General features: G+C 37.8%; 1 protein-coding gene across 1 annotated transcript in view; it reads right to left on the bottom strand.

Moving 5' to 3' along the window:
- Nucleotides 1-316: 316 nt before the first annotated feature.
- The window catches only part of ppp1r9ba (protein phosphatase 1, regulatory subunit 9Ba), a 69,395-nt gene continuing 57,778 nt past the window's right edge, over nt 317-11,933 (bottom strand). The window contains exons 7-11 of the mRNA XM_017685204.2: nt 10,260-10,403; nt 9,455-9,508; nt 9,093-9,322; nt 8,869-8,965; nt 317-5,899 (exon numbers count right to left, since the gene is read on the bottom strand). Coding sequence (XP_017540693.1) covers nt 5,846-5,899; nt 8,869-8,965; nt 9,093-9,322; nt 9,455-9,508; nt 10,260-10,403 — 579 coding nt within the window. The 3' untranslated portion in view covers nt 317-5,845. The remainder of the gene's footprint in view (nt 5,900-8,868; nt 8,966-9,092; nt 9,323-9,454; nt 9,509-10,259; nt 10,404-11,933) is intronic.

The following is an 11,933-nucleotide window of genomic DNA, read 5'->3' as shown; positions in this document are numbered from 1 at the left end:
GAAAAATAAAATATAAAATTATAACATATTTATAATATATTAAAAGTAACACTGCCTGTTCAAAAGTCACAGCACATTTTATATTTTATATTTATTTAAAATATATATCTTGACCTCAGCAAATAAACACACTGCAATAAAATTGCATAAAAATGTTATATTTCAGTTTGGTGAGAAACTTATTTTACACTAAAATCAACAAAGCATCTACTTTGACTAGGAGTGTTCAAACTTTTGCATACAACTGTGGTTTTTATGCAGTTATCATAACATGCTTAATATAAAGCTTGATACACAAAAAACAGCACATTTGCCCCACTGCTCAACACATTTCTGTATTTATTGTTAATGACAGTAACTTATGCAAGATAAACATGAGGCTCCTTTCAAATGAAACATTTTTCTTCCATTCATATGATTGCAACTCAAGATGGGTAAAAAAAAATGAATAGAGAAGGAATGGAGTCAAGTTTTAGTTCACGTAAAATGAGTGTAAAACTCTTATACCAGCATGAGCAAAACTGAGTTCCTCTCTGTACACAGAAACAAGCAAATCTCATCAAAGGCTACAGCGTCTGCGAAGCAAGGTGAATGGAATGTAAGATTAAAAAGTTTGATCAGTCAGTGTTTCACCGTTCTGATTATCACTCAACATGTTCCTCGTCCTGCCGTCCAGCTTGGAAACAAAACATCTTTCAGTCTGCCAGTGTTCCTCCTGCTCAGATTCAGGTCCTAACTAGTCCATCCACCGAAAGTTCTCAAATAGGATTGGACCCTATATGGATAATCATATTCATCGAAAGCCAAAAGCTGACCCAAATGAAGCACTCTTACTCTACGACACATATGACCGCAAGATACTGATGCACAATGAATGTTGCCCCTGTGCCAGAACCCAGAGCTGACAATCCTATCACTGCAAACCCACATAAAATGGAATATATTAGGATTTGCTATTAATGCATTACTGAATGTGAATTATATATGTTGTAAAATTATTTTTAAATATGGTACATTTTCATGGGAAGGGTATTAATGCAAGTCCAGTTTACAGTTCCTGATATTTATCCAGCTGATCCAGTCTCCTCTGCTGTGTTGTTTCCCTTGAGATGCGGTCAATTGCATGCACACTGAAGCAACCACAAAAAAGAGCTGTATATGTTCAATGTATTTGGTCCATTTTTTAATACTGCCGCCTTAAGGTCATTAAACCTGAGTGGAGTGATCAAAGGTCCAGACTCTGCCTATACTGGTACAGCCAGCTTAGAGACAGCAGAGTACAAACAGTCAACAAAATAGGAAATACAGCTGGAACAGGAACAAGATGACACTTGCTGAAAGTAATATTCTGAAAATATAACATCGCTGTCATATCAAAACCTCCATATATGTAAATATAAACACCATTTGAAAATACCAACTTCGCCTTGTGTGAACATTTCGTAATGAATGGACCAATAGAAATGGTCAAAAATTATGTAGAATAAGAAGTTAACCATTTTTTCCTCCTCTCTGACAGTTGTCCACTAAGCAATAGGAAGTTTTGTTATGACAGCGCTGATATATTCCATGTACATTTTGGAATATATTTGCAAGATATAATAATATATATCATTTTAATAGGGGTCCATCAAGCTCACTCTGTCTGTAAAACAAAACACACTGCCTTAATTGCTTAATTGAGTCCACCAATGCATTTATGTTTTCCAGTTATTGACGATGCTCTGCCTCCTGTCTATGTGCAAAAATATTCAGATGAGTAGGGAGAAAAAAACCTGAGGTAGTTCAGGGGTTGTTCGCACGTATCACATTCCTCAAGAGTAAGAGCGCTGTTTTAGGATGAGTTTTGCTGGCCATGCTGTGATGAATAAGATTACATAAGCATAGGTCAGCTGGGATGTTTCATACAGATGGACCCTGTGGACTATCACAGTGTTAGGAGTGACCAGAGTATCTGAGATGTGCTTAGGAATGTGCTGTATTATGGTTTTTGCTGCACACCATGTGAAACGGCACATATTGCAAACCAAAGTTGATCCCAGAAATAAACCAAAGTGAACGAGTTCTAGTTCCACACATAAAAAAAACTCTTTATATTCTACTGACATTAACAAAGCTCATCATATATTGTTGCCAGTGATATATTGTTGGATCACTAAAATATTTGTTAAAAGATTGGATAAAACCCCAGACTTCATCTTTAATACTGCACTGTAAGAGACATTTTTGCCATCACAAAACATACCAAGTGGAAGCAACGGATTGAATTATATCACATATCTTAGAAAGCCATCAAAACTATAGCCACGTATTAGATCTGCCCAAACTAATACTGTCCTTCCAGAATGGAAAGTTAATACTTAAACAAATTTAAACAGATTTCCAGAACAAAGATTTACAGACAGTAGACTCTCTTTCTTAGTGCATCCCGAGATGGTGCTCATCTCCATCAGACTCTGAATGGCCAATACGGGGTTTTGTGGGATGCTGTCCTTAGAGGATAATGCTGGTATTTTGAACTAAATGTATCCTTTTTGCTGTAATGGCTTGATGCTAGTTATTCCTCTGCTGGGTTTCGAAAATGAAATACAGCTACAGCAGTTTTGCCATTATACCATTTTCTATTACAGTAAAAAGCATGCATTTAGTTTTAAAAATAGTGGAAAGATCCTTCCACTTGAGACCAGTTTAACATTTTGCTTTTAATATGAGGAGCTGGTTCTAGATCATATATCTGCCTAAAAGGTGTATTTAATTCTTTACCCAAACTCCAGTTTTCCCAATTGTAAAACTTCAGAGAAGATAACTGTAAGGCCTTCCAGATCCACAGAAACAGTCATCAACAACACATAACTAAAGGCAAAAAGACAGCAGTGTGCATTTAGGACCCTCCCAACCCCAGAGTCTCCCCTTCTCTGTGTTTAAAGTTAGGATTTAAAAAGAAACTGCTCCTGGATCAATTTCATCCCAGAGAACTACAGCCACTGCCATTGTCAAATGGCATATTGAATGCAGTGGTGAAATGACATTACAGTGTCTGTAATTCTCTCAATAATGAGAGATGCTTGCTGTGCTTAAATGCACAGTATACAACCAGTATCTCATTTGCCTGTGGGAAAAGGACTGTGCAAGACTGAGTGAGAAGGAAAAAGGATAAAATCGAATAACAATAAGGCCTGTTATACACAGCCTGTGCTGAAGTGACTAAAGCACTATCCAAGCTGGATTTGTTTCACCAGAGGAGGCTCTGTAATGTAATTTGTAAGGGATTTTACTGGCTGATTTGCCAAATTACCACAGACAGAATGGACTGAAACATTGTAGCACAGATATAGCCATCAATGTTACATGCCTGGCGCCATGTCTGTTTTGTTTTTACTTTAGAGATGAACAATACCACTTGTCTTTTTTGATCCAATACAAGACAAACATTAACACCCTGATACCAATAAAATACTCTTAAGAATCATTAGTTGTTAGTAGAGATGGCTCACATTATGTTGATAGCTGTGCACTTCTTGCTGTGGGGTAGTAGAGTGTTTTAGTAATTTGGGAACGAAGGCCTGCTTTTAGATACTCAACCTAAGTGAAAAAAATTAATTAAAAATAACTCAGAAGTTAAAAAAACAGATTGGTAAATCAGGTTTCTAACAGTATTTGTATCAGAAAACAGAAAGTAACATAATGCCATTTCTAGTTTTAAGTCTTCTTGTGCTCACAGGAAGGGGAATTAATTTTGTGATTTATACAGTGAAAACCAATAAAACTTAAAAAATGCCTTTGCTTTTGAGTTAAATAAACTGCCACATAAACTGTGTTTAGTGCAGTGAAATAAATAAATAGGGAAAAGTAGTTTCTATCCTACAAAATTATTTGCTACAATAATTTTTTGCATCAAAGACATTCAATTTTATAAAAAGACAGATATGCAGTTTATTGCTGAAAACAGTATAAATATTTTCAGGTGAGAATTGTCTTTTTAAAGAGAATATCAGGATCAGGAGTATCACATTCATTTAGCGATTCAGAACAGGTCTGCTATTACTGAGGGATCTCCGGATTCAGCCGATTACTGAAGGGCATTTCAGAATTATTACCGTCAGACTATAGAAACTGCAGGTTCATACTGGATTAAAATCACGCATCTTGTCGGTATTCACTCGACTTATAGTACTTCCCAAGGTAAATCTAATCCAGCTTCAATAGGGTTTTACTCATGAAGGATTTCTCATGTTTGCAGTAAGCTGTTGCTTGGCTGTACTGACTGCTTCAAAGGTTCATATGAGCTTTGCTGGAACCAAACCTGAGGACTCATACTTTAGTTTCCCATGTTACCATAAGCACCACATTCAGCGTGAGAAACATAACTCAGCTTTCAACTCAAAGCAAATTTGCGGACACAGTAAAGGGCCAGCACAAGTGATGTTTTTTTGACAGGAGAAAAAAATCCTCAAATCATGTTACACTGCTCCAGTAATACTGTCTAAAGGAAAGCAAAGTGTGAAACGTAAGCATATCTTGGAAGTTACTTTTTAAATGTCAAGCTTGCGCAGGTCTCACACCCTGTTTGCCAGTTTTGCTAACAAAAAAATCAAGCGTAAAAGAAATACACAACTCTGCCTCTTTGCCCTGCTAGTCTAAAGCACTATTTGATGTGGATTTGTTTTACTAGAGGAGGTTCTGTAAAGGTTTTGACTGGCCAATTTATACAGAAAAATGTATTTGTGTAGTTTCCACAAATGATCACAGTCTGGATTGAAAGGTCATAGACTGGAAGTACACATCAGCATTACACAATTAGGGCAAAGCTCATTAACAATAGCAACACGGAGCAAAGCTGTGTCTATTAGCAGGTTTTGTTGTTCCATTTGCTTGAGGTGGATTGGAACATGTCTACTACAGTACTTACAATACTATATACTCTAAAAAAAATAAAGGTTCCAACAAAGGTTCTTGCAAAATGCTTTAAAAGAACCACTTTTGGTTCCCTAAAACACTTTCAATGGCTGTTACATCACAGAACCATTTTTGTAAAGGGGATTTTTGGAGTGTGAAGAACCTTTTTGAAGTTGAAACCCTTTACATTATGTGAAGCTCCTTTAAGCATTTGAATCCACAAATCTCATCAGCATTCACTTCAATTACAGTACCTCCCCAGGTAATACCAATCCAGCTTGAACTGAGCTTTATATTGGACTACTTTTGTTTATGTTCGGTTTTTACTGTTACCCATCCCTCTTCCCACTGGCTCATTGCTTAAGCATTTTTAAATACATTGAAGAATATATACAAACACCATCAGCTCTTCCATCACTGCTGTACAACCAACTGTGGCTCCATTCCAGTGGGCAAAGAAGAGCGGCCATTTTGCTGTTGCGGTTTGAACACCAAAAAAAAAAAAGAAAGAAAAACTCAAAAGTCTGCCGCGCACTTTCATCCTCGCCTTTTCTGTTCGCGTTGGCACTGTGCCCAGCCAGCCCACGGGTCACTTGAACAGAACTATGCAGAGTTGCTGAGAGGAAGCAGCGTAATGCTTTTTTTATTGAGGGCCGTTTAAAAAGAGAGAAAATCAAATACTGTATGAAACTAAAAACGTACTGGGGCCTACATTATGTGGGCTGTCATGAGGACTAGAGGTGGGCAGCCTGTGCCAGGCTTACTGGCGAGGCATTATGGAATTCTTTTTCACCCCTCCCTCTCCCCAGGAACATCCCTTTAACGTTTCTTGCAGTCTTTTGGTCGTCCGTTGTTGCATGCCTTTGAGAGAAAAACGTAGGAGCGAGGGATGGCTGGGGTTGAAGGCATTTCTCCCACTCTCCCCCTCTCTCTTGTTCCTGGGGGAGGTTTAGGAGGGCTCCGAGCTCTTCAGTGCACCCACCTTCGTCTCCAGATCTGTGATCTAAGGGGGAAATACAACATCAGTAACTTGTTTAACCTTTTATAGCTCAATAATATGTGATGCTCTGGAGATAAAAATGTCCAATTTACTTTTTCTGTGGTTTGATCCTGTGTACAAAGAGTTTTTAATAAAAAAAATATTCTGACTTGCTTGTTAACTAAAGCTAGACATGTACAACAAATTTGGGAGCATCTAATACTTAACATGCTTTTACTGAATGTATTATCTTTTTGTTATCAGGGTGAGAACTAGGCAGAGAAGGGCATGACACATAAACTTCAGCTATAAATAACACTTAACATCTTTTGATAATGTAAACAACAAACAAACTTGAAACTGGACCTGACTTGTCTGTGCTTTTATGTATCAAAAACAAACTGTGGATGCATATAATTCTGTTCTGCAGCAAGAGGTGTAGAGGACCTCACCATGAACTGGCAAACTAACAGAAAATTGTAAAGTACGTAGGACTGGGCGACAAGGTGCTGTAAACAGTTATGGTCAATGACTGAAGTAACCTGATGACAATTCTTAAAAATCACACATTTTACAAATAATATAAAAACTCATGTATGATATAAATAATAATATATACACAATTTTTTATTTAAAGTTAAAAAACTAGGTTATTATTGAACCTTAAAAAGTTGTTAGGCAGCAGTAATTTCATACTGTACATTTTTACTTTTACTTTTTGCTATTGTTTTTAGAGTTGTTCTTATATTTTCTTTTTTTATTCTCGTACGATTATATTTGGTGAATGGAGGAACAGCAAAGTAAGAATTTCATTCTGCTGTATTGTTCTGCTGTGCATATGACCCATATGAATTGGTCAAGGGGGGTTATTTTTTTTCTGTCTGCTGTTTAATTGGCTGTTGCTTAAATTACAGTTATGTCATTAACCATCTCATGCCATGCAATTTGTGAACATGTTTTAGTCTTAAAAATCAAAAATGCTTTAAAAACATGGAATGTGCCCTATCACTACAGACAGATCAGAAGGCTAAAAACGGAATCTCCGCCTCTCACACCACCAGTTTATCTGCACTGTCAATCGCTTCAGATGGTGGAACTGGTCAGAAAAGGGGAAATCAGGGGCAAAATTGGGCAAAAAACTGTGTGGTTTATGCTCAACTGGCTCAGAGTTATAGTTGGTAGGTTTACGTGTTGTGGTAATGTAGGTTCAGGCTTCGAGTGAGTGTTAGGTGTAGGATTAGGGGAAAAGCTACATAAATAGACATTTGGTTGAATGTTAGGGATTTGGTGAGCATCTACAAAGTATCTAAGACTGATCATCAATATGAAGCATTATCAAAAATCACTAAATAAACACAACCCCATTGCTGTACAGAATGTAAATAAAAACAGAATGCAATGATATGCAAATCACGTAAACCATACTTTTTAAGGAAAATAAAACAAAGAAAGCTTATCAAATGAAATTTAATTGATTTTTGAAATATATATGTGTTGAATTTAATTCCAAAAACATGTTAGAAAAAAGGTTGGGATGGGGGCCTGTTTACCACTGTGTTCACCTCTTCTTTAAATAACATTCTGTAAGCGTTTGGGAACTGAGGAGACCAATTGGTATAGTTTCAAAAGTGGAATGTTTTCCCCAATCTTGCTTGATACAGGTCTTCAGCTGCACAACAGTTCAGGGTGTCCTTTGTGGTATTCTTCATTTCATAATGTGCCAAATGTTTTCAGTGGGTGACAGGTCTGGACTGTAGGCAGGTCAGTTTAGCACCTGGACTCTTAATATGGAGCAATAATGTTGTAATACATGCAGAATGAGGTTTGACGTTGTCTTGCTGAAATAATCAACACCATTCCTGAAAAAGACGCTATCTGGATGGCAGCATATATTGCCAAAATATGTATATATCATTCATCATTAATGGTGCCTTCACAGATATGCATGTCACCTATACGAATTGCACTAATGCACCCCTATGCCATCATGAATACTGGCTTTTCAACTATGCACTGAAAACAAGCTGAGTGGTCTTTAGCCCTGAGGACACGGTGTCTATGATTTCCATAAATAATTTCAAATTTTGATTTGTTGGACCACAGGAAACTTTTTCACTTCGCCTCAGCCCATTTCAAATGAGCTCAGGTCCAGAGGCATTTCTGGATCCTTTGTATAGATGGTTTCTTCTTTGCGTTTTAACTTGCATTTGTGGATGCAGTGACAAACTGTTGTTTTCACAGACAGTGTTTTTCAGAAGTGTTCCTGAGCCCATGCAGCGATTTCCACTACAGAATCATGTCTGTTTTTAATGCAGCCTAAGGGCCCAAAGATTATGGCACAATACTGGTTTTTGGCCTTGTCCCTGGCATAGATACTTCTCCAGATTCCCTGAATCTTTTAATGATACTATGCACCATAGATGATGAAAAGCAAAAGTTCTTTGCAATTTTATGTTGATTAACGTGATCATGTAGTCTTTCACAGAGTGGTGAACCCCTCCTCATCTTTACTTCTGAAAGACTCAGCCTCTCTGGGATGCTTTTTTATACCCAGTCATGTTACTGACCTGTTGCCAATCAACCACCAGGTTTTTTAGCATTACACAACTTTACCAGCCTTCTGTTGCCCCCATCCCAACTTTTTTGGAATGTGTTGTTGGCATCAAATTCACAAGGGTACATAATTTTCAATCAAATTTCTCAGTTTCAACATTTGATATGGTGTCTTTATATATAAATATAGGGTATAAATGATTTGCACATCATTGCATTTTGTTTTCATTTACATTTTGCAGAGAATCAACTTTTTTGGAAATGGAGTTGTAAAATAAACAGACAAACACAGAATGGCTAATTTAAACTCAATTTACTTCTGGCAACCAAATTCATATTACTCATATTGTAAAGCAATACTTGTTCAGAGGAAACTAATTCAGCACGGTCACAAAGGAAATTATGTTTTGTTGGTATACTGTTTTCAATTCTTACTATACCTTCTCCTGCAGGCTGTCTGTCTCCTCTTTACGACCGGCCTCAGACTCCTCCTGCGCACGCCGTTGCGCTGTCTCCTTCTTCAGGTACTCAATCTCTCTGTGCTCACACACACACACACACAGACAGACCAATGTCAACTGGTATCATTTCAAAACTACAAATGTCATGGTCAACAATATGTTACTTGGAGCAGCCAAAGTCTCTACAATCCCTGCACACTCACTTCTGCTGGTACTCTTTGATGAGGCGTTTGGCTTTGCTGTATTTGCGCTCTAGTGTCTGGTACTGGGCCTGCGTCTCCTTTAGGTGCTCATCCACCGCCTGACACAGACTCTGCGCCTCCATCCAGTAGCCTTCCAGCTTTTCCATGCGCTCCTTCGTCTCCCGCACCGTCTGTTCCAGCTGGGCCTTTTCCATCCGCCAACGCAGCTTCTCCTGCTCTGCGTGAGCCAGCTAGTGTGTGTGTGTGAGAGAGAGAGGGGGTGGAGAAAAAGAGAGTAAGACAGGGGAGTACACAGTTCTTAAAGACCTTTTATCACCTGTAAACTTTGTGAACTTTAAAACTGAGCTCCCTGATGTCCTTACCTTCCGCTTCAGCTGCTTGATCTCAGCCTGGGTTACAGCATGCTTTATCTGGAGCTGGAGAGAGAACAATGGAGACAAAAAATATAGTGAATGTGAAAGACTATAAAATATATGCCATTTAACAGTGAACTTATTCTACATACTAAGTATAATACCATTCAACAGTTTCACTTGTCATGTTAATTATTTTTGTTATCTTAAGTATAGTAATAATTTATACCAGTGTTCACCATCCTCCTGAAGATCTACTTTTCTGTAGGTTTCACCTCCAACCCAAATCTAACACAACTCACTCATCTAAACAAGAGTTTTGATGGATCAGGCATGGCTGCCGAAACCCCAAGGACAAACAGGAATTTCATTTGATTTGGTTTTGAATTTGATTATTTTCATCAAAAAGAAATAATAATCTCTGATCTCCCTTAACTGCACAGACTGCTGATCTATAGGCACATGCAGATCACGTCAAACACTGCAGTAGAACCAGTCAAGGTCTCCATTTCAGGTGAAGGGTGAGACTTCCACTCATACAAGACAAGGCTCCTATCTCTTTAACTAAGGAGAATGAAATTTTTTATACACACCCTATTTATTTCGTACAGCATATTATGACTACATAATCTAATAACTGTGGAAAATAATTAGTCTTCTTAAATAATTGCAATCATCTCAAATAATTCTGATCATCTCAAATTATTACGACAATCTCAATTGTGATTAAGCACCTAAACTGTTCTTTTTAACATCAACTTCCGAAGTAAACTAATGGCAGCGTGAACCCAGTGTGAATGTCCACATTGCTGACCTCTTTGAACTTGTGGGTGAGTTTCTCTGGGTCCATCTCCACGGGTGAGAGCATGTCCTCGTTTTCGGCCAAGTCAAATACCTCAATAGCATTAGGGAACATGGGGCTCATCTCTTCATCCTCATCTGTAGCATACTCGCCCGTCTGAAACAAAAGAGGAGAGAAAAAAAAGAGAGTGTGAGATGGATGGTGCCAGTGCTCTGTGTAATTGTGAAATCTGTGACTTCCTGGTTTGGCTGGGTAATTCTCTAACTCACTTACACTAACACATTTCACAGCAACTTCTCTCTCTTATTCTCAACATTAAAGATGACAAATAACCCATGGCAATCAGCAGTGAGTGGGAACAGGGCTGTGTTCCAGAGAACTGTGCTAATTTATGCAATACTGTCACCAGTCCAACAGTAATTTCATAATGCATTGTTCTTTTGCCAAAAAGGATTGAACAATAATTTCAAGCCTTTGTAGATCTACAACTAGCAGAAGGGTGACAATCCAAAGAAAAAAAAACAAAAGGGATCTTATCTGTAGTTTATTCCAGACAACAGTAAGATCAGATGGAAAGACAAAAGAGAGGTTTGCTCAAGTCCACTGTTTCTCAGATATTTCCCCTGATCAAAAGACCACATTTTGCTGAGGTAATAACACTCAAGTTTATCTGCAAATTAACTAAAGGCAGGAGCTCAACTATTTCTAATCCAAGACTACCAGCCGTCTCAATTTTGATGATGTGAGTAATTATTATAATTTCTATCTGGACCAGAAACATCTCATGTCTCCCTTACATGTAATACAGTTTCTCCTAAAACTTTTAGGGAAGAGGAAAAGATCTAAGTGTCTTTGGAAGATGCATGGATGGGAGGATTGTAATTCACAAAGACCGCTGAACTCTTTCAACAGGAACAGGTACTAAAGTGACATCTCATTTAAAATCTGTGGGAAAGACATTAGTGTGTGTGTGTGTGTGTGTGTATATATATATATATATATATATATATATATATATATATATATATATATATATATATATATATGTGGATGGGAATTTTGGAAGAAAGCACACAATATGTACTTTTACTGAATGTCTTACTGAAATGCTTTCTGCATGCAATTTCCCTCTGGGATCAATAAAGGATTCTGATTCTGATTCAATGACAATGACCTGGTCCTCATATACCCAGGTATATGTGTGTGTATATATATGTGTGTGTGTGTGTGTATATATATATATATATATATATGTCAAGGCAGGTTGTGATCAGACTGTGTCAGCAAGGGCAGTTAGTCCACAATTACAAAGACAAGGATATTACAGTATGGTTTCGGTGTACGTTGGAGAGTTCAGTGGTGGCAAAATCATATGCACTGGGGTACAGAGATAAGGGGAAAAAATAGTATTGTTATATGAGTCATCCTTCACCATATTCTCCACAAGTGCATGAGTGAATGTGTGATGTACACCAAGAAAAAGATACACGTCTGAATGCTTGACCCCTACAGTGAGGGGGCCCAGTGGCTCTGTTATGCCGTGGGAGGGCATTTTGCTGTTGCATTTTGTTGCCAAAATGAAAAAAAAGCAAATCAAAATTATTCTGACTAATCAGCTTTATCCCATAATGAAATATTACTATCCTAACTCGAGCGGTCTCGGACAAACTGAAAATGCCCTATCCA

Source organism: Pygocentrus nattereri, chromosome 14, assembly GCF_015220715.1.
Source record: "Pygocentrus nattereri isolate fPygNat1 chromosome 14, fPygNat1.pri, whole genome shotgun sequence".
NCBI classification, from domain to species: domain Eukaryota; kingdom Metazoa; phylum Chordata; class Actinopteri; order Characiformes; family Serrasalmidae; genus Pygocentrus; species Pygocentrus nattereri.
Note: the sequence above shows the minus strand (reverse complement) of the source record. Positions and strands in the feature narration are given on the sequence as shown.